At 43.5% G+C, this 23274-nt stretch overlaps 3 protein-coding genes across 3 annotated transcripts in view; 1 reads left to right on the top strand and 2 right to left on the bottom strand.

Annotated features, from left to right (window-relative positions):
• Nucleotides 1-5054, bottom strand: part of LOC119660595 — a 29825-nt gene extending 24771 nt beyond the window's left edge. Inside the window, exons 1-3 of the mRNA XM_038069269.1 lie at nucleotides 1651-5054; nucleotides 1481-1585; nucleotides 1239-1417 (exon numbers count right to left, since the gene is read on the bottom strand). Coding sequence (XP_037925197.1) covers nucleotides 1239-1417; nucleotides 1481-1585; nucleotides 1651-4907 — 3541 coding nt within the window. The 5' untranslated portion in view covers nucleotides 4908-5054. The remainder of the gene's footprint in view (nucleotides 1-1238; nucleotides 1418-1480; nucleotides 1586-1650) is intronic.
• Nucleotides 4939-13866, bottom strand: LOC119658968. The gene is made up of 4 exons (XM_038066847.1): nucleotides 13736-13866; nucleotides 6658-6752; nucleotides 5057-6594; nucleotides 4939-4973 (listed from the first exon to the last, which is right to left on the bottom strand). The coding sequence occupies exons 1-4, from the start codon at nucleotides 13760-13762 to the stop codon at nucleotides 4939-4941; spliced, it is 1695 nt and encodes a 564-aa protein (XP_037922775.1). The 5' UTR covers nucleotides 13763-13866.
• Nucleotides 13867-14069: 203 nt separating this feature from the next.
• LOC119660209 (E3 ubiquitin-protein ligase RNF220) lies at nucleotides 14070-22183 on the top strand. Its single transcript, XM_038068643.1, has 2 exons — nucleotides 14070-14906; nucleotides 21016-22183. The coding sequence occupies exons 1-2, from the start codon at nucleotides 14607-14609 to the stop codon at nucleotides 21874-21876; spliced, it is 1161 nt and encodes a 386-aa protein (XP_037924571.1). The 5' UTR covers nucleotides 14070-14606; the 3' UTR covers nucleotides 21877-22183.
• The last annotated feature ends 1091 nt before the right edge of the window (nucleotides 22184-23274 follow it).

The following is a 23274-nucleotide window of genomic DNA, read 5'->3' as shown; positions in this document are numbered from 1 at the left end:
TGCAGGCCCTCATATGACACTGATGACGGACTGCAGGAGTACGATGTCTCCGGGGGTGTCCCACAGGGCACCATGCGGGGCCCACTGTCGTGGAACATCATGTACATACAATGATGTACTTAATCTTCTAGTTCAGGAAGAAGCCACGATGGTGGATTACGCTAACAATGTTGCACTGGTTATAGTCGCAAAGCATATCGAAGATTACCGACTTATATTCATGCCAAGCAGTTCGTGTTGCTAAGGCGTGATCTGACACTTGCGATTTTACTCTATGCATCCCCACTTTGGAGAAAGGCATTGTAAATCTCATTTTAATGGTAATAAACTGGGTTCAGTCTATGAAAGCTCAGCCCTAAGGGTGCGCTCTGACTTTAGGACTGTCTTAGATGATGCAATGTTCGCCTCTCGGGAATGATGCCGATTGTCATCATGACAAATGATTTGATTTGTGGAAGAAAGAAGAAACTCTAGGAAGAGTGCTGATATCAGAAAATTTTATTGCGGAGAATACTAGTACGTCAGGAGGATTGGGATGGGATCAACTTCATGGCTTCATTTATTCAGAGCAAACTACGAAGGGCAGAGGAGACCAGGAAAGCGCAGTTACACCGCCTATAGAAGAAAGGAGGCCCAGCTAAAACAAGATGTCATACCTTATGGTGGTTCCACGGGGCAGGAGCGAGAGTCCAGGGTGGTTTTAGTCGGTAAAAATCCCACATACTGGCGTGTCTTCTAGGTTTCTACCTCCTCAAAAAAAGAGAATATTATCGTTTTTCTTCGGATGCGAGTGAGTAGACTGACTCAATCTGTGAAACGGCTAAATTGTGTCCTTTTTATACAGCTTTTGTTGTTGTTGCGATTCAACACAGACACTGAGCCTCTGCTCTAAGTTTGCCTTGATTAAGCGAGCCGAAAAGCAGTGTGCCAACGCGATTAAAATTCAAAAATCTCCAAAACGAGTAATCATATTTTAGGACTGTATGACGCAGAATAGTTTTATGGTTTTTGAATTATTCTGATAGGAATTGAAGCGCTTGAACAGCAACCTAACCCAATGATGAATAAAACAGTTGGCATGCAAGAATTTGTCTTCAGAGCAAAGCAAACGGACGCGATTAATCGATAATAGTGAAACTACCCTTCTTTTCGCCGTAATAGGTCCGGAACAGTACGAATGAGAATATACCTTTCTTATAACTATGTCACTTCAAATATAATAAGAATAGTTCACTTACTGTATAAATTCGATTTTTGCATAGACACTTGGTTAAACTGCAGCTGACTGGCGTTAGCTTTATACAAATCGTGTCGGTCGAACTTGATGATTAGACGAATATTCCTAACTTTGCGGTGTTGGCACTCCAATATTCCAACAGGTAAATGCAAATTATTGAAATTCCAATTGCATTTCTCTCTGAAATAAATATAAAAAGGAATTAGTGACAAATTTCTCTGCATAGCGTACAATTGCTCTTACGTTTCAAGCCGATTTCGAAACAGATATTCAAATGGTCGTATCACTGGGTATATAGCCGGTACCAAACTTTTCAACTGGCTTTCCTCCTCCAGTTTTTGCATGTATCTATATAATGTGAGTAGAAGATTGCATTAACATCTGAAGTGTTTACTAAAATCGTTACAACTTACTCATCTGAATAGTTTTGCAACAAAAAATCAGTTGATGGCACTAATGGTAGCAGTACCGATTCCTCATAAGTAGAATTAAAACTATTTGACAAACGTCGTTCCTTGAACTCCTTGAGAACATCTGGGAAGCGAGGTTTGCCTTTTAGTCTTTTCAACGCGTCGAAGTTGATGACCAAATTCTCTTCGTCTTCTTCTTTCAGACGAAATTCCGCTAAAGTTGTATCATTCAGTGTTTTCTGGCAGTTTCTACACTTTCGACACAAAAATTTCTCTTTTTCTTCAAGCATTGACTTTTTAGAATTAGCTGAAGATTCCTCGGAGTTCATAGTCTCCACAATCATAACAGATGCCTCGCACAATTCATCTTTCTCGGAAGAATCGAGTAGTGTTGAATTTACAAGATCAATTTGAGTCTTGTCGATATCATCATAATCTCCTTGAATTCCATCGATTTCTAGCTTCATGGTATTATCTGCGCCGTTATATTTCAACTGTTTGTCAACTGTCTCTTCTGTGGCATAATTTTTGTTGAAACATCGTTTATAACCAGCTCCTGTAATGCAATTCGGGTCGAGGTTACACAGTGCAGCTGTAGTATTGGCTGAGAAATCTGCTGAACTTGTTGTTGTATGAAGACTTCCCGGAATTAGAGGACACTGTGCTGTTCGACTCAGATAGATTGAGTCGCGGGCCGATCTTAACAGGCGGGGACGGTTGTCTGATAGTGTCCATGATGAATTTTCGAACCCTTTTTTAGCGGAAGCTTGCGATGTTTCGGGTGATTCTCCGTCAACAGGCTCTTTGTCCCTATAAATTACAAAGGTTCCACGATTGGGGCGCTGAGTGTAGCTGGCTTCGTTACTGGGAGCGGCACTTCGATTGGTTGAAGAGCGATTCACCGATTGCTCGGATTTTCTCCGTTGTAGCATACTGATTTCCGCAGTTCCGGCTACATTGTTTACTTCGGATTGATTTCGTTGTTCTGATTCGCGCAAACTCAAATCAATGTCGGCTGGATGTGAATAATCCAGTTGTTGGTGGTATGCTAATGAATGCTGCTGGCGGTCCGATTTCAATTCCTTGTTTTGTGCTTTTGAATTATTTACCTTTTCCAAACAGTCTGTCGACTCATCCATGTCTACAGGCACTAATATCGTCTCCCTTCTCTTGATATCCTTTAATGAATTTTGACTGCATTCGGGATTTCTATTTGGAAAATGGGACGACGCGAAACTCTGATGTGGTTGAGTATGCGATTTATTGTTCCCAAATGAATCTTCCAAAATACTTTCCTTATTGAAGATGACTGTCCTGCGTGGATTCGCTACAGGTTCTGGGCGATGAGATTTATTCGCGGAATTAGGAACAATCACATTTTTAAATGTATTTAATTGCCCCCCGCTTGAATTTGTATTGATATTCGTTGTGCTTTCAGTTAGGTCAGATTGTTCCATTTGTGGGGCTCTTATATTGCTATTGTCTGCACTTTTTGATGAATTAATTTCGTTCGAATTTTTCGCTTTAAATAGTTCAAAAATGCTCGTATTCTTCTGGGCAACCATATGTGTCTCATCTAGATCAGCTCTTTGAAGAATTGTTCTTCGAGCGTTATTTTGCCTACACATCTCGCTAGATTTCATATCAACTTCTTCGCCCGATATTGAGAGAGGTTCTAATAACTGATCAATTTCCATTTTCAGATTGCTAAAATGAAGAGTCTTTCTATTTTGGTTGGAACCCTTCCCAACATTTGCTTCCGTGCTAGTACCGATCGCCTCATTAAAAAATATTGTTTGACGGACGTTTGTTCCAGATCCGATTGCCTTTGATCGACTCTCCTCAGCTGCTTTGTGTGTGTCCTCAAACGACGGTTGGATCCTTTGATCTATCTGGAAAACTAGGCCCTTGCGAGCATGACTGTGCAGTGGAATGGGAACGCATTCGAGTTCTGAATCGATCGTTTTAAAGCGAGGTTGTTTAGAACTTATACCGAAGTCTTCCTTGAGAGTTGAACTTTGTTCTCGCCGTTTCTCAGAAGTTTCATTCGAGTAGGCTTTTTGACTGTTTATCGCTTTAATGACGCTATTCCCAGCTGATATAATCTTTTTATCTGGGTGGTCTATATAATTCAAACTACTTTCAACTTCCATATTTTCTGCTTCGTTTGCAAACGTCATCCTTTGAAGATGTGCTCTGTGCGCTTTACTTCTGTCCAAATCATCCTCCGTTTCAATTGGTTCCCCCTTTTTGAAATGCATTGTTGGACGAGATTTAGACGTTGTAGGATTAATAGATTCAGAGCCTACTGCATCGCAGTCAAGCACGTTATTAGATAGATCAAAATCCATCCCATTGTTCTCGTGGAAGAAAATTGTGCCACGTTTCGTTAAGATCTTTTCGATTTCCTTAAATTGTGCTTGTTTGAGCGAAATATCAGAAGTCTGAAGTTTGCTTTTGTTTTGTTCTATTCCCTTGCGTGCATCACTTCTGGATAACTCACCTTCCGATTCAATTGGCTCACCATTCTTAAAAAGTAGTGTAGGACGAGGCTTAGAAGGTATAGGAGTTGTCTCTGGTAGAGACAATACGGGCAAAGATGCCTCATTTAAAATGGACTTCTCACGCGTTTTATCTAAGACTCGTTCACAAGATCCAATGTTATCTACGTCTTCATCAATCATCTCCCCACTGAATGTTTGTGTACGGCGTGGATCATTCTTTTTTCCTTGGATTTCCGGTGGGAACAGTTTTTTGCATTCAAACTCTTTCGAATTTGAATCTACTAAATTTTGAGGAGGATCACATTCAATGTCTTCATTCAAGAAAATTGTCGCCCGTCTTCCGGAAGTACTCCCACCTTTATTAAGCGATGCTTGTCCATGGGGCATATCAGCTGCCTGAAACTTGCTTTTGTTGAAATCCATTACCGCAATATCAACTTGTTGCTCTCGCTTTTCCCTAAAGCTTACTTTTTTATTTACGCTTTCGTTCACATTAGTTCCCGTAATATCGAATCCGAAAAAATCGCTCGTTCCTTCACTAGATTTCTGAGCAACCGAAAGCCTCTCTTCAAGCTTCCTAAACATCCGGAGACTTGTGTTTTCCGTATTTTCTCCCGCACTAATATTTGTTTCGTCCATATTTCCTTCAGTTAAAGTGGTTTCTCTTCTTGTTTTGGGGGCGTGATCCATAGATTTTTGATAATTTCCTGCAACTGATTTTTCACTTGGTGGCGGAAATTCGAAAAATCCATCCATATCTACGCTGGAAGCCCCCTTCACTGAACCTTCAATATCCTCGTTGAAGTACAAAGTATGGCGTGCCTTGGGAAAGAATATGGACCCAGGAGATGATGGTTTATCTTTGGGCTTCCCAGGCTCTTCAGATTCGTGTTGAATATCCTCACCGCCTCGGGGAAAAATCAATGTTTTGCGAGGGTGATTTTGAAATGAAAACTTCGTGACTTTCACAACTGAACTTGGTATTTTGCTTTCAGAGTGCTTCAAAGAACTTGGGACAACTTCTGGATGTCCTTCAACTTTAGTACCTGGCGTTTCTTCAACATTGGCTGAAACTAACTGGGATTTCCTTCGCAGATCGTCTTTACCTTTATCGACGTTAATACTCTCATCATTAAATATGCACGTTTTCCTCTTGGAAGCAACTTCTTCAATTCTTTCGCCATCATCGAAAACTAACGTATGGCGAGTTTTACATTGCGGTCTAATCGGATTAGTTTGAACAGAAACTTCATCAATTCTTTCTCCATTATCGAAAATTTGTGTTTGCCGAGCTTTACCACGTGAATTAACCATCTCTGCTAAGTTTTTATTTTTCTCTAACTCATCAGGGAAATTCCCTAAACTCTCTTTCACTTGGAAGACCGACATATCTTGCATATCATTTGAAATCGCATTGTGAGTTGCGTCATTGCTGCGTAGCAGTAAATTATGTTCTGCTGCTTCTTCAATTTCTTCTCCTTTTTTGAAAATAATTGTCTTACGCTTACATCCGCCTTTTATGTCCGGCTCTTGTAACTGGGGTGGAATATTTTCAACATCCATGTCTTCATTAGAAGGCATTATAGTTCGTCTGCTCCTGGTTAGTCTTTCACTGTCAGTTTGAACACTCGAAATGCCAAAAGCATCCATCGATAACTCTTTATGAAATACAATTGTTTTACGTCCACTTTCACTATTATGAGAAGAAGGCCGATCCTGTATGCCTTCTCCATGATGGAATCCAATTTTCACCTTATTCGTCACCACTTCATTCCCTGATGGTTTACCAGGAGGGCTCCCTTCGAAACTGATATCCATGTCGTCATCACCACCCTTTTTGTTATCTTTAACATTTTCCGCATCTTCTACCGGACTATCATCGAATTTCAACTGATCTAACGCACTATGAAACCGATTCGGTTCATCCACTATATGTTCCCTTTGTTTTCGGAGCAAATCGCGATGTTTCTCGGTCAAAAAACTGCAATAGAAACTCTGAGTAGAATCGGCTATGGCTTCCGCTGATTCATCAGAATGAAGGCCATCAACAGGACCACTATCAGCCTTTGTATTTTCTTTCATTAGAGTGCATAAAGCGGCTCTGTTGAATTTGAAATTTTCTAGTTCAAATGTATTCAAAGTCACATCGATGGTTCTCTCGAATGTTCGGTTATCAGACGAAGACGCGATGTTGATTGAATTCGTGAACTCCATAGTATCATTATCGATCCTTCCTATATTTTCTTTATTAACCTCCGAAAACATATTAGCGGCGAGCACTTTACGATTGCGTAACATCATACCGCTTAGATTTAAGTTTGAAGTAGCTGCCGACAAGTCGACGGTGCTACTTTCTTTCACGGAGGCAGCGCTCGCATGATTGGCATCCTCTTCATATGATGTACCCCAAATTGTAGCTTCATTACTTCCAGCAATGAATTCTCTGTTAAGGGAAAGCGAATTACTCTATTTTTAACCAACATAATGAAAATGTGCGTATACATACTTTACAGATTTCGTTCCTGAGAAGCTGATGCGACGAAGCGATTTGGTTACGGTATTAGCAGGTGACTGTTCATATCGAGTAGGCTTCTTAAGGATCTGGGAAAAAAATGTTTGGGGTTTTAGGACAAATCCAATTCAAAAATCGTATTTAGTTTTATATTGAGTCATTTTCCTCGGTCATAGGCCTAATTTGGATGCAGCTAAACGCCTCTGAAATCACAATCTAGCTTATCAAACCGTCGGTGTTTCGGTCGGGCTTTGTTCTTTTCACACCAACCTCGATACTCAGATCAATCTTAGCAAGTGAATTCTCGTCAACGCGAACTATATGTCAACATCTTTACGGCGATCATTCCCCTTAAACAAAATATGGCCCTTCGAAGGGGGCTATTTTTGTGTCAAAATAATGAAGTTTAATTTTGACCCCCTTTTTCGGGGAAAGAGAGAAATTACGAAAAGCTAAACGAGAAATCCTCTTTCTCCAACTCCGTGGAAAAACTGTGACCGCGGCAATTGTACAGACCGAATGCTGCTGAGCAGCTAGCCGATACCCTGTCCCAATATAGAGCTGATGTAACAGCGTTGCAAGAGATGCGATAGACAGGGACCGGTTTTTTGGAGAAGAGCCACTACACCATATATTATAGCGGTCATCCAGTAAACCATGTGCGCGGAGTAGGTTTCTTAGTCAGCCAAAAAATGAAACCTGCTGTTATCGGCTTTGAAAACCTAAGCGAACGGCTATGCACTCTGTGCTTGCGAGACAAATTTAGAAATATAAGCCTCATTAACGTTCAGTCGGAGAAGGATACCTTCTACGAGGCAGTAGAACGAACCCTCGAAGCCCGTCCCAGACAATATCAAAATCATACTTGGGGATTTTAACAGCCAAGTAGAGAAGAAGCCCGTATTCAGGCGATACGTTGGCTCTCATAGCTTACATCAAAATACAAATGATACCTGACTGCGAATTAGCAGTGTGTCAGTCTCCAGACGGGGCCACTTTCAACCAAATTGACCACGTGTTGATCGAACGCCGCGACCTCTCAGCCTTGATGAATGTCAGAACATATAGGGAGCCAATATAGACTGGGATCACTATCTCGTTAGCATGGTGCTCCGAGCTCCAATAACAACACCACCCAGAATCACCTCTGACAATCAGGTGACAGTTAATACTGAAGCCATCTACAACACAGCCCTCCGCAACACCTATAAGAGAGAAATGAATGCCGCAATAACCGCAATTAACAGAGATCCTGGAGATGAAGCATCAACAAATGATCTCCGCAATCACCTGAAGAACGTTATTATAACTAGGGCCACAAACTTACTTGTCCCCATTCGCAAAAAGAGTCGGAACGGCTGGTTTGACGATAAATGTAAGGTAACAACGGAACGGAAGAATGCTGCATACCGAGTAATGCTGCATTCTTAAAGAACGCGGGCACACACGGAGACTCATCACGAACTCTGCCGAGCGGAGAAGCAACTTCACAGACGGAAAAAGGAAGCCTAGGAGAACCAACAGGTCTGTGAACTCGAAAAGTATAGGGAGCAAACGCACCAGGCGCGCAAGTTTTACCAACAAATCAGCAGGATGAAGCCATGTTCATCCTGCCGAGATAAAGAAGGAAATCTGATTTCCGACAGAATGGGCGTATTGGAGCGATTGGTTTAGTACTTTGATAAACTACTGAACAACCAGAACATCGGCGAATTCCCGGTCCCGCCAACTGAAGACGACGGACAAATGCTGTCACCACCAAGCATAGAACAGTCCGTGCAATTCATCGGCTTAAAAATCATAAGTCGCCAGGAGCCGATGGAATTACAGCCGCTTTATTACTCGCAGCGACGCAATCCCAGCCACCATCAGCGTGTTCGACTTGAGGTCATCGGGGAAACTGGTGACCGAGAGTCGATGGAGGCAGAGACGGCGACATCAACAACACCACGCCGCACTGGAAGCAACAGTTTCAGTATTCGCCGAAGCACTCTTCTCCACCGTCCAGCTGAGGTTTCCGTTGAGGTTCGGAATGAATTCCAAAGAGCGTGTATAGAATTCTCGGATATGGATCCTTTGCATAGACGAGGTATTCCCAGGCTCTTTGCATCTCCAGCAACTCCGGGAATTCTATCTCAAATCAATGATGAGATTGCATCTCGGCTGTGTGCTGATATGTCGCCGCTGCAACTACAATTACTTGTGTATTGTGGTGCAGTTGCGGCTATCAGATTGCACGGTCAGAAGATCACCGAAGGCACCGCCGCCATGACCATACTCCTAGCATGAATTTTGCGGATATTACCGAAGAGGAAGTTCGACGAGCCATAAACAGCTCGAAGAACTGGAGGGGCCCAGGTCTGGATCGGGTGCAGAATTTCTGGTATAAGAAATTTACCAGTGTACACAGTCAGTGTATAAATAAGGTCATGAGTCGGCCGGAGGAATTTCAACACTTCCTCACTGCGGGGATTACCTACCTTATCCCTAAGAAGGACACGGTGCAGGACCCCGTACACACAAGACCGGTTCCTTGCTTACATCTTAGAAATCTGTTGCGAGTAATAGACATATTCAGCCGTGATATTCGGACGGAATTTGGATTAGACAAGTGTCGAATCCAAGCCATTCGCAAAGGTCATCACGAGCCGCATGCCGCACATAGGATTGGTGACCTCCACATCGAAGCTATGACCGAGACAGACTTCTACAAGTACCTAGGAATTCTGCTAGGAACCCATGCTTGAGTTGGTGATCTGAAGGATGCTCTGCTGTCCGAATTCCTGCGACCTGTAAAGCTGGTGCTGAAATCGGATCTCTCGGGGAAGAATAAAATAAGCGCGTTGAATGTATTCGCTATCCCCTCATTGGCTTATGCATTCGGAATATTGCCATGGACGAATACCGATCTGGAAAACATCCAGCGGCGGATACGGACAACTATATCCAAATTCCGAATGCATCATCCAAAGTCTGCCGTGGAGCGGATGAATCTGCCTCGTGACATCGGAAGTAGGGGCGTGGTTCACGTGGCGGCGCAACATCAACGCCAAGTCAACTCGCTGCGCGCTTATTTTTACAGCAAAGAGCAGGCGAGTCCCTTGCATGCGGATATCTGTACGACAGACTGTGGGCTGAATCCACTTAACTTGAAGGATCGATCTTTTAATCTGAGTGGGGTGAAGTCGGGCCAAGAGTGGATCGATGAATGGAAGTCGAAGGCAATGCACATGAATTGTCTTTGGCAGCCATTTGTCGAACAGATAGCTGTGTGCTGGGGAGCTCTTTACTGAGACGGAGGGGTTCATGTGTGCCATTCAGGACGGCGTGGTCGCCACTCGAGCTTATAAAAAGCTCATCATGAAAGAAAGGGTGGAGAACGACCAGTGTAGAATGTGTGGTTCGGCATTAGAGACGTTGGACCATCTCATTTCTGGCTGTACTCTTATTGCATCGATGCAATACGTCACCAGGCATAATGCTATATGTAAGATTATCCATTAAAACCTTCCATACAAGCATGGACTGATTACGGGAACATGTCCGGTTTACCAATATGAGCCGCAAGCAGTACTTGATAGTTCTGTTTACAGTATGCATTGGGACCGGCAAGTACTGACTGATCACCATACTGCACATAACAAGCCTGACGTACTGTTAGTTGACAAGACGGGTCGCTCCGCGTATATTATTGATGTGGCTATACTCCATAATAGCAACATTGAACGGAAATACGTGGAGAAGAAGGTGAACTATGAGCCACTGACTCGGGTATTCAAAGGAATTTGGCGTCTCAAGCGGGTGGTTGTAGTTCCCATAATATTGTCATGGGACTTTCGCACAGTCTGGTTCAAAACATGCAGAAGTACACCATTCTGCATACTTGCTTAATGTTGCGGGGAGTACTCGACGAATTCTCCCATTGACCTACCACCGGCCACTACCACCAGTGTCCCTTTAGTTTTTAAACAGGTAGGATCGTCCGAGCCTAAATGCTTGGCACTTAGTGCTAGTAAAAGGACTAGAAAGACTAGTAGATCGGTTCATAAGGGATACACACATTCCTAAGTGGCCACTTCACCATAGGCAAGTTTGCGGACAAAGTATGTGACCGCTTGAATGCAACTCTGCATGTAATACACAGCTGGTGCCTCCGCAATGGACTCACGGTGAACGCTAGGAAGACTGGACTAGTTATGTTCACCAGGAACGTTAGGTGGGGCAGCTATACACTACCCACCTTAGCAGGGGCGGAAATCCAGCTGGCACAAACAGTCAAGTACTTAGCAGTACATATCGACTCCAAGTTAACGTGGAAGCATCATATCCAGGAATAATATCAGAAATCACCTGCTTCTCAGAGCTCATTTCCCGGGGTCCTACCCCTCGGTGGCAGGCGACAACAATCTGCCTGACACCCCAACAACGAATAAAAGAGGAAGGAAGGAGAGCTGGAAACTAGCAAAAGAGGAAACTAGCTCAGAAGCTAGGCTAAGATGGGCAGTGGGAACTTTTAAACCAATGAAATCTCCCGGAGTAGATGGCATTTTCCCAGTACTTACCCAGAGAGGCCTAGGAATTATCTTAGAGTCTCTTCTGAGGGTGGTAAGGGGGAGCATAGCACTGGGTTACATGCCAAGGGCATGGAGACGGGCAAAAGTGGTCTTTATTCCGAAAGCGGGTAAAAAGGATCATTTTCACCCTAAACCTTTGAGACCAATCTACCTAACATCGTTCGTACTCAAAACGTTCTAAAGCGTAATCCTTTACATCACTGTCAACACGCTTACCGGGCAGGACGGTCAACTGAAACTGCTCTGTATCAGCTGACAGAGGTACTACGGGACGTCATAGAAACAAAAGAAATTGCACTGTGCGCTGAACGTGTTAACTAATACTGGAATACAAGTCCAGGGCTACGCGGACGACATTGTTCTACTCTGTAGGGGCAAATATGAAGATACCCTATGTGATAGAATCCAAACTGGATTAAGGGTTACTAGTGCCTGGTGCAGGAAGGTGGGACTGCGGATCAACCCGACCAAAACCACCATAGTACCATTCACTACGAGGCATAAGCTGGATCACCTGAGAGCCATAACATTACATGATATGGAGGTGAAACGAGAAACAGAGGTCAAATATTTGGGAATTACGCTAGACCAAAAATTACTCTGGAAGACACATGTCGGAAACACTTGTCGGAAAGCCACAAGGGCTCTGATGACTTGCAGATCCATAGCAGGAAGATACTACTTTGGATATATACTGCAATAGTAAGGCCAATGATTACCTATGGAGCGGTAGTCTGGGCAGAAAGAACCCAACTCAGCACACAAGCCAGGGAATTACATAAGCTCCAAAGGCTGGCTTGCGTGTGTATCAGTGGGGCAATGGGACATGCCCAACGGCATCCCTGGAGGTCATTCTGGGATTAACCCTCTCCATCTGCACATACAGTGAGGCAGGGAGCTGCCTAAATCGAAGGAAGGTTGATATTCTTTCTAGGCGGTATCCCGAATTACTGATCCCGAGGAATAACATGACAACGAGGTTTCACTTCGATAAGAAGTTTGAAACACGTTGGAGTAACAAGGCAAACTGGGAGAGCGTGGCTGCGACATACGGCTTAAACCAGCAATTGATTTCTTGGTACACTGACGGATCCCTCACAGCAGAGGGAGCGGGTGCCGGTGTCATTGGGCCAAGGAAAATTTACTTTGAGCCAATGGGCAGGTACACTAGCATATTCCAGGCGGAAATATACGCCATAGACAAATGCGCCTCCTTTAATCTGCAAAGGAACTATAGGGGGCAGAACATAGCTATTCTCACCGATAGCCAAGCAGCGATCAAGGCACTTAGATCCAACCCGATGAACTCTAAACTGGTATGTGAATGCCTTGAGAGACTGAATACACTCGGCTCGTCCAACAAGGTCTGGATACTTTGGGTTCCAGGCCATGCTGGGTTGGAAGGCAGCGGACGATCTAGCCAAGAAGGAAGCAGGGACGCCTTTACACGAGCTAGAACCCTTCTGTGGAATCGGAAACGGTTTCATGGCTATGAATCTAAGAAATGAAGAGAAACGATTGAGGGAACTATATTGGACGGGCCTACCAGAGATGGAGCAGTCCAGGGTGCTTATTGGGGGATACGAAACCATGCGCACAAAGAATTGCTTAAACCTCACCAAAAAGAACCTCCGAATCATAGTGGGAATTCTCACTGGTCATTGTCGGCTGAACTATCACCTAGGGAAGCTAGGGATATCTACGGACACTGCCTGCAGGTTTTGTGAGGAGGAGGATGAAACCTCTATGCACGTCCTGGGACAGTGTCCGGCACTTGTGCAAAGTAGGTCGAGGCATCTGGGAGAACACTTAATAACAAATGCAAAGCTAAAAGATCTGAAAGTAGGGAATATACTAAAGTTCTTAACGTTTACAGACCTGCTTGAGATACTATGATCAATAGGCACACTATAACCAGTAAAAGGGGCGCAAAAGTTCTTCAAGGACGATGAGGTGAGGGATAGGGTTGAAAATTCAAAGTTCATCATGATATTAAAAAATCCCATTGCTACTAGTTTCCATAAAGATGATAGAGGGTGGCCCTCCTCCCGCTTCATATTACCATCTCCTCCAGATGGAGTAGAAAATTCAACCTTTCTCGAAAAGAGGTCTCGAATGCGCAGATTAAATTTTCCTGTTAAAGGTGGAGATCAAAAACGGTTTTCGAAGAGACTGTACCGTTTCAAAGCATAATACAAAGGATATCAAAACGTAATGCATGTAATCAATTGCGCGGTATCAAACATGATGAAGAAATATTTATCCGAGACTAAGTCATCAAACCAGGTTTGTAAGATCTTCCCTTCGAAAAGAAGTTTAAATGAAATTTACACCAAGGGGTAGTTCTAATTGTTTCAAGTTAAAGGAACTCCAGCCATTGCCACCACTCAATTCACATAAAATAACTAGGAAAGTCCAACAAAGTCACTCAATTTCCACTCTCCAACGTCCATGAAATTTGCACAAAACGACATTTTACAAACAATCATTTCACTTACAGATAAACGCTTTGTATCCTGCTCCATATTTCACTAATTCACTGATTCTTATTGAAAAACTTGTGATATTCTTTCCATTAAAAGTAAATCCCAATTTCAAAACAACGGTATGAATTCTGACAGAGGACTCCGTACGCGATCGTTTGATTTTGAAAATTCTTTTATGACTTTTGTATTGGTATGACTGCCACCAGATGTCAAGTAGTTACAGTGGGTTATAGAAGTGCGTACAAAACTGACGGATTGAGACTTGAACTTAATCTTTTAATGGAATTAATCGTGTTTTGATAGTCAATATTTAACACTAATAGATTAATGAGAAAGTCAAGTCAAGGAAGAGAGATATATTTACGAGTTAAACGCTCAATTTTCTAACTTTCCATCGAGTATCTACTGTCAGTCCGACTTGAGCCACTCGCGACCAACTTCACATGCATAATATTTTGATAGCGACTTGGTTATGTTGATATTTCTTGACTTTCGTTGATTGGTTTCTAATTTTGTGACTGCAAAGTGCAGTGCTAAGAACTCTGCTCCGTTTTCGTCTTCGAGTTCGCCGAATTAAGCTTCAGAATCGTTAAAATCACGGCGGAGTGAGGAAGCTTCAAATGCGGAATAACGAACCGAAGATTTCAATAATAACTTCCAAGTTTTGGTGAAGTGATGTCAAATGATTACAAAAGTAATTTCGTAGTTGGTGTGTTTACTGCCCTCGCATAGTCGCAGTGTTTTCCCAATATTTACGTTGATATCGCTGCGGGTGCGATGACATGATATACAAAGTTTTGTTTACCCGTTCGGAGTGAAAGTGCTGGCGCGGGTTATTTGCCGAGTGCAAGTGTGAATCCTTGAATTGATCCTGTGCGTGATAATGGAGAACTTGAGTGAGGAAGGACGCGGCTTTCGTTCACGCAAGAAACAGACCGATCCGTTTTGCTGCCCGGTGTGTGGTGTTACGGTGCGAGCTAGTGAACTTGAGCAGCATTTCGCAATGGAAGTGGATCGGCTGGTTAAGCTGCAATTGAACCAGAAAGTGAAAAAGAGTCTGAACAATGGGAACACGTACCATGACCCACTGCCAGGATGTTCGTCAAATGGAGATTCGGGTTCGAGCGGATGCCCGTGGGTTACTTTCCAGAAGATACGGAATAATAGGCATTCAAGGCTGAGGGTAAGCTTTCGAATTTATTTACTGTCGAAACTTAATTTTGAGGGGATGTTCTTTGAGGTATCACTTCATAGGCTCCTGGGTTAATTTCTCGCCTACCTGACAATTTGTGGTCATCGATCTTCATCACGTTCAGTTGAAAAGGAGGAGGCCCAAAACCTTAATCACAACATCTAATCGTCCCCGAAAATAGAGGCGAGAAAAACCAACATTTTTCAAATGCATTTATGTTATTCGAGGTATTGTCCAGCGTTAGCCACTACTTCCTCCCGTCTTTTTGGTAGTATCTAGTGCCCTGTGAGTTGGGCTTAAGAATACATTCAGCCTTCCCTGCTTGTCCTAAGAGGCAACTAAAAAGGATAGAAATTTGTGAGCTAGCAACTTGAAAATTGTCAAACTCTATTGCCTCCCAGAGATTGACCTCATGGCTACGACCTTTGGCTATCGAAAATGGACTATACTCATTCTGTGTCTTGCCCCACTAATGGCAATGTACTTTTGTAGTCTGGAAAGCCGAGTGGTAACAGACGCGAATAAGGTGTCGAATTGTTTTTGATGTGCTACGCACAAACGGAGAAACCCGATATAGCAGAGAAAGGTGCTTTCAGATGAACGCAGTTCAGGGGAGGCTTCCTAAAAGTGACATTGTGTCGGTAGTCAGAATGCTATGCCAGATGAGCTCTGACGACACCTTACTCGGTCATCATCATCATCATCATCAACGGCGCAACAACCAGTATTCGGTCTAGGCCTGCCTTAATAAGGAACTCCAGACATCCCGGTTTTGCTCCGAGGTCCACCAATTCGATATCCCTAAAAGCTGTCTGGCGTCCTGACCTACGCCATCGCTCCATCTTAGGCAGGGTCTGCCTCGTCTTCTTTTTCTACCATAGACCCTTATAGACTTTCCGGGTGGGATCATCCTCTTCCATACGGATTAAGTTACCCGCCCACCGTAACCTATTGAGCCGGATTTGATCCACAACCTGACGGTCATGGTATCGCTCATAGATTTCGTCATTGTGTAGGCTACGGAATCGTCCATCCTCATGTAGGGGGCCAAAAATTCTTCGGAGGATTCTTCTCTCGAACGCGGCCAAGAGTTCGCAATTCTTCTTGCTAAGAACCCAAGTCTCCGAGGAATACATGAGGACTGGCAAGATCATTGTCAGTAAGAGCTTTGACCCTATTGTGAGACGTTTCGAGCGGAACAGTCTTTATAAGCTGAAATAGGCTCTGTTGCCACCTTATATTTTGTCTTGCCTTCATTGATGTGCAGCCCAAGATCTCGCGCCGCCTGCTCGATCTGGATGAAGGCAGTTTGTACGTCTCGGGTGGTTCTTCCCATGATGTCGATATCGTCAGCATAGGCCAGCAGTTGGGTGGACTTGAAGAGGATCGTACCTCTTGCATTTGCCTCAACATCACGGATCACTTTCTCGAGGGCCAGGTTAAAGAGGACGCATGATAGGGCATCCCCTTGTCGTAGACCGTTGTTGATGTGGAATGGTCTTGAGAGTGATCCTGCTGCTTTTATCTGGCCTCGCACATTGGTCAGGGTCAGCCTAGTCAGTCTTATTAATTACTCGGTCATGTGATGGGAAAATACGGTCTGGGCGATTGTAACGATAGTGGTGGGAGGTTCGTGTATTTCTGCAAATTCCATAATATCGTCATTGGTGGCATAATCAGCAGAAGATTTAGTAGTTGTCTCCTGGATGTGCGTAACAGGAGGCGTTGACAGTGATCACCATCTGCTGATCTCTTACCTTCGCTTGCGTGTTGCCTCTGCTACTTTTCGCAGGGCTGGGGAGCTGTGATCCCGCCAACTTCAACAGCGACCACTTGTATGATCCAGTTGCCGCTCGAGAACTGTCTTGCTGATCGGGCGGCAGATTTATTGAATAATCCGCCCGAGAATATCGATGGGCTGCCATCAAAAATGCTCTTTTCTCGGATACTACACGGCTCGCTGTTCACGTCTCGAAAGGGGGTCATAAGATCTGACTGACGGCAGAATCGATGAGGGGTCGAAAGCTCTATTGAACGCTGCGTGGGAGTGACGAACTAGGAATTCAATACAGAGCGAATTCCTAAAAAGTTCAGCGTAGTGTGCGCCCTGATAAGAAAGAATATGCGGTTGCGCTGATCAGGGAAGGAGAAGATGCCGCAGAACGCAATGATTACAGAAGTGTATATCGCACCACGAAAGAGCTTGCATATGGTCGCAAATCTATCGATGGTCCTGTGAAGGATGTTAACGGCCGACCTCTCATCCGCAATGGCGAACAACTGAAGAGATGGAAAGAGCACTTCACCACGGTTCTTAATAAGTAATCACTGTAACATGCGGATACAGACTGTTCCTCCAAGTAGCAGAGAAAGAATTTTGTTCATCAATGCACTCACACGGGGTAGAGCCACTGGGTTTGATACTCTCCACTTACGGAAATTGTGAGGATCCAAAATCTTTCCCAGAGAGTGGAAGAAAGGGATGATCGTCAAGATTTCAAAGACCAATCATTTTGAGTGTGACAATTGGAGGAGTATCTGCGTTCTCCCTGTCGTTGCTAGAATAACACTGAATCGCATTAAAGAACACCTCGAAAGCTTGATCGACAGAGAGCAGGCTGATTTCCCCTCTAGATCCCCGTGCATTGGCGACCTTAATACCCTATGAATCACGTTGGAACAATGCGCGGGGTTTAGATCTTCGCTGCACCTGCTCTTCATCGATTTCGAGGGTGCTTTCGATAGTGTGGAGAAAGTAATAGCTAACATACTATCTGAGCAATATATAATGACGCAAAATGTCACGTGTTACACCGAGGTATGATCTCAGAGGATCTGGAGGTCCAAAACGACGTCCGCCAGGGTTTCATCTTGTCACCGATATTATTTCTGTTTGTTTTCAGTGACGTTCTTCATGCTGCCTTGTCCGAAGAATGTGGAGGAGTTGAATGGACTATGGCATCTTTCCTCAAACACCCCGAATACGCTGATGAAATCTGTCATGGACCTTCCCAAATGTCTCTGGACGGATTCTCAGTCTGATGGATCAACGCACTCTCCCTTTCTGCATTAATGTGCAGAGCATCGACAGCGTCGATCAATTTGTAAATCTAGGAGATGAATTTGACGGTGGCAATGAACTGGATGTTGCCCGACGCATTAACAAAGCTAGATTCACTTTTGCTGCTCTGTCTAAAGTTTATTATCTCAACACCAAGATCAAGTTGAGATTGTTCTCTGCTAGTGTTCTTTCTGTGTTGCTATGTGGGAGCGGCATATAAAAAGTGAATTTTACTGTTACCTAAAAGCAAGATTTCGTCAATACCTGGCTGCGTCGTGTTATCCACTCTTCGGATCACAGTGCGTAGATTGGAAGACGGAAGTGGCAACGCATATGTCACACTTTAAGGAGGGGCGACAATTGCATTGTGTGCTACGCCATGAGGTGAAATGGAGTGGGTCGCCCTAAGGGCACTTGGCACAGAACAGTAGGGGACGAGTTCGGGCGTCTGGGGGGAGCTGAAGTGCAATGTTTGCAATATTACAGAAGTAAAGTAAGTAAAATTTGATAGAGATTTGAAGTACTACCTGGAAAGATCGCTTTTATCGTTGCTAATGTGTTCGGCGACATCAAGTTCGGTCGGCAAAACCAACGCTCCCTAGATATGTAAATCGAAAAACTCCTTTGACGTTTTGCCCATTAATGCAAACAGGAAAAGTGTCATAACCCCTCAGATTGAGAACATTGGTTTTGTCCTTTCCCAAGTTGGTCATTTTGCCAAGGTCCATGATTCGGTGAAAGAGCAAACAGGTGTCATCAGTATAGTCAAGGTGTTTCAGGAATTATCCTCGTCTTGCAGCCAAGGCAGCATGAAAAATGCTATGATATAAATTAAAAGAAGCTATACGTTTCTCCGGCATGCACCTCCTGCATAGAGCATTCCAGATGAACGATGAAGTGCAGGTGGATCGGTGATTTAATTTCCGCAGACTATCCCACAATGATCCGAAGAGTGTTAATGTGGACGCTACATAGGACCCAGCCTACTCTCTGCCGCTCAAGTTTCCGAAGTCCTTCTTGATGCTTTCCAGGAGCTAATAGCTTCCACTCACTGGGGAAGATCTAAGATTCCCAGTATTTACAAATGAGTGGAAGTAACAAGTCTGCAGAGATTGCAGGAGCTTCGCATGAAGACCGTCAGGTCAGGCGAAACTCCGTTTGAATGCGTAAATGGCAGTGATAATTTCGCTTCTATGTAGAGGAAGAATCCGTATCTGTTTGTTACGGTGGCATGCTATATCATCAACGGCGCAACAACCGGTATCCAGTCTAGGCCTGCCTTAATAAGGGACTGCAGAGACCCCAGTTTTGCACCGGGGTCCACCATTCGATATCCCTAAAAACTGTCTGTCGTCCTGATCTACGCCATCGCTCCATCTCTGGCAGGGTCTGCCTCGTCTTCTTTTTCTACCATAGATATTACCCTTATAGACTTTCCGGGCTGGATCATTCTTATTCATACGGATTAAGTGACCCGCCCACCGTAGCCTATTGAGCCGGATTTTATCCACAACCTGACGGTCATGGTATCGCTCATAGATTTCGTCATTGTGTAGGCTATCGTCTGTCCTGTAGGGGGCCAAAAATTCTTCGGAGGATTCTTCTTTCGAACGCGGCTAAGAGTTCGCAATTTTTCTTGCTAAGAACCCAAGTGTCTGAGGAATACATGGGGACTGGCAAAATCATTGTCTTGTACAGTAAGAGCTTTGACCCTATGGTGAGATGTTTCGAGCGGAACAGTTTTTGTAAGCTGAAATAGGCTCTGTTGGCATACAACAACCGCAACGTTCTCAAAGTTGTAGTCTCCTATATTTATTCTTCCCTTTTGACCAGTGCGGTTTGACGTTGTTGGTTGGTTGGTTTTTGGTACTGACGTTGCCACCATATACTTTGTCTTGCCTTCATTGATGTGCAGCATAAGATCTCGCGCCGCCTGCTCGGTCTGGATGAAGGCAATTTGTACGTCTCGGGTTGTTCTTCCCATAATGTCGATATCGACATCGTACCCCTCACATTTACGTTAGCATCACGGATCACTTTCTCCAGGGCCAGGCTAAAGAGGACGCATGATAGGGCATTCCCTTGTCGTAGACCGCTGTTGATGTCGAATGGTCTTGAGAGTGATCCTGCTGCTTTTATCTGGTCTCGCACATTGATCAGGGTCAGCCTAGTCAGTCTTTCGTTGGGATACCGAATTCTTTCATGGCTGTGTAGAGTTTTACCCTGGCGGCTTTAAATTCGATGAAAAGAAGATGCATCTGATGTCCATATTCCAACAGTTTTTCCATCGCTTGCCGCAGAGAGAAAATCTGATCTGTTGCTGAAATGCATGAAGTGGAGCCTCTTTGGTATGGACCTAGCAAGATAGTTCCTTTTCCGTCTGTGAAGTCGCTTCTCCGCTCGACGAAGTTCATGATAAGTCTCTGCGCGTGCCCGCGTCCTTTGAGAATGCAGCATTACTCGGTATGCGGCATTCTTCCGTTCCGTTGCTAGCTTACATTCACCGTGGCCGTATCAATGATAACATTCATCAGGTGGTTGTGAAGATCATTTGTTGATGCTTCATCTCCAGGACATCTGTTAGCTGCGGGTAGTGCGGCATCCATTTCCCCCTTATATGTGTTACGGAGGGCTGTGTTGTGAATGGCTTCAGTATTCACTCTCACTTGATTGTCAGAGGGGATTGTAGGTGGTGTGCCAACGAGATAGAAGTCCGAGTCTATATTGACGAATGCTGTGCAAGTGATAAACTCACAACACAAGGGGAAAAGGCAAATGGCATTTTTTTTAAAAATCGGGTAGAATTCCAAACGTTTCTGCTCCAAGGAAACTCGTATCAATGATGATGGATTTAATGGAAACTATGAACTTACATTTTTCTAGGTTATTTTCTTCTCATTTGTGACTATTGCATTTCTCCTTATTTTCCATAATTATCTTCATATTCTCTAATACTTGTCATTCTCCCAAACATTTTCGTAGATATAAGCTTCAAAGTGATCGAAACGTTAACACTAATGTATTCCAATATATTTTCAGATAAAGACCCGGAAACGAAAAGCGGATGAACCCATCTGCCCAATATGCAACGAGCGACCCACAGAAGACATCAACGTTCATGTTGAACTTTGCCTGCGTAAAAGTGAGAACAAAAGCGAAAATTCAGATAGGCTGAACGGCAGTAGCGTAGCTAGCGACGACGACGAAAGTATCGACATTGAGGGTGAAACTTTCGACGAATATGAATGGGCTGGTCAGAAACGTGTACGTGTTTCGAGTATGCTGCAGGGTGGCTACTCAGCTGCTGGGATCGGCACATCCATAAGTAACTGCAGCGATGACGACGAGGATCTGAACGTTGACGGTGATGACACACAAATTTACGGCCCGCCTCAGTATACCGAACGAGACGTGATTGTCCCGATATCGGGAGAATGCGAAAAAGAGGAAAATGAGAATATCTACCTACGAAAATTAGTAACTGGACACGATGTTCAAACCCTTTTAAATTCATCCGATGCTAATTCGGAAATATCCGGCAGCTTAGAAGAAAACAATGACGGGATCCGATCAAGTACGAGTCACAGTGATCGACTAATGGAGGATAATAAGTCACCTTCAACTGCAACAAATACCTTCAGCATGGGAGGATCAGGGACAGACAGTCAGGGTCAAGTAATTGAATGTCTCAAGGCGAAAATACGAGAGTATGAGAATCAAATTAGTAATAAGATAAAATGTCTAATATGTATGGACGAGTTCAAAAAACCAGCGGTTTCAATATGCTGCTGGCATGTACACTGCGAGGAGTGTTGGCTTAGAACGTTAGGTGCTCGGAAATTGTGTCCGCAATGTAACATGATAACATCGCCTTCGGATCTGAGACGCATTTATATGTGATTGGTTTTTTTTTTAAGTTTATGAGAGCCTAGTGTTACGGAGAATATGTTATTTGATTTCGAATTACCAGCAATACGAAGAATTGTGAGTATTGCACCATCTTTTTTTCTAATATTGTGCTGGCACCGATGTCTACTTCTTATGCAAGGAAATTGTTTCGTATTAGCAATCAGCAAATGTTGTACACTAGTCATGTCCAAAAGAAGGGTATCAGCCCCAGAATGAACTACTTTATTTTGTAAACAGGGAGCATTTGGAATCTTTTTTTTTTCAAACAAGAGATTTACTATTAAATTGAGATGAAGGAGGTTATTTAGTTTGTTGAGGATGGTGGAAGTCCTGAGTCAGCATCCACTTGATGACCGACCAGACCACTTGCGAAGCAACTTACTTCCTCTCTTCTGGTCCATGGACTCCTCTTTTTGGGTTAAACACCCAAGTTCAAAAAGAAAAGAAACGTTATTCAGTTTGTCCCTGTTGAATGCAACGTCACCAATTTTCCATTTGAAAGAAATATTTGGAGAGCAAACATTGTGCGTCATAAAAATGCACGAAACCTGTTGAGTGTTGGGCTGGTCAAATTGCCATTAACTTAATGACTGTGTGACTGAGTCGCATAATTGAATAGTAGTAAACTGGAACAAAGGTTTTCAACGTGGTAGCGCTGCAAAGGTTAGATTTCAAGCCTGCGCATGGCAGAGTCTTGTGTCTTATCTCTCATTTCTACGTCAATTATCCTGTTTTCCATCTCTAATATTAGAAATCAGGTCACGAAGCGCTGCTGAGTTGAACACGTTTCCATCAAACATTCCCTAATCGGTGAACGGTTATATTTGCACCATAAAGTTAAATGATTTTGAGTTCTTCCTTTATTTCCAAACTCAATTTTCTAGTTCGGACCAGCTTCCGCCTAACTCTAGTATCATGAACATGGGACGAGTATCGCTGATTAGAACAATAAATTGTTGTTTCTTGTTTCGCGTATGTTTAATCTCAATGAACTTTATTTATTTTATACTTGGAATAAGTTGTAAGATTTTTATCTCTTAAGTTTGTACCTTTAGCACTTACAAAAGTATGGAGTAAACGAAATTAGTTTTCAAGTAGGAAAAACTATGATGAAAATAATGTATAAAGACGTATACAATTTTTTGTAAATTAAAATAAAAAGAAATATTTTTATAAAAAAAAATTATGTGTATTCAGAAATTATACAAGGAATGATGTGTGCGAAATTGGTGACGTTCGATGCACTTCCAAAGGCCCTTTAGTCTACAAGATTTGAGATCTTTACAGAATATGGTGGATTTGTTTGTGAATTAGATGAAATCCTAGTTGATGGAATAAAAGCGTTCGTGAAAACTAGCGTCACAACCGCGCGTGCCAAATGCCATCGGA

This window comes from Hermetia illucens, chromosome 6, assembly GCF_905115235.1.
Source record: "Hermetia illucens chromosome 6, iHerIll2.2.curated.20191125, whole genome shotgun sequence".
NCBI lineage: Eukaryota > Metazoa > Arthropoda > Insecta > Diptera > Stratiomyidae > Hermetia > Hermetia illucens.
This window is presented reverse-complemented; position numbering and strand designations above follow the sequence as displayed.

Bases quoted from the DNA above. Each gene is read 5' to 3' on its own strand.
- LOC119658968 (XM_038066847.1), bottom strand. From the start codon at position 13,762: ATGGAGCAGGATACAAAGCGTTTATCT. The intron at 6,595-6,657 runs GTATGTATACGC...TTCCCTTAACAG, and splicing joins TCAGGAACGAAATCTGTAAA to AGAATTCATTGCTGGAAGTA. The intron at 4,974-5,056 runs GTGAGGATATTC...TTCTTTCCCAAG, and splicing joins ATTGATTTTTCCCCGAGGCG to GCACGCCATACTTTGTACTT.
- LOC119660209 (XM_038068643.1), top strand. From the start codon at position 14,607: ATGGAGAACTTGAGTGAGGAAGGACGCGGCTTTCGTTCACGCAAGAAA. The intron at 14,907-21,015 runs GTAAGCTTTCGA...ATATATTTTCAG, and splicing joins ATAGGCATTCAAGGCTGAGG to ATAAAGACCCGGAAACGAAA.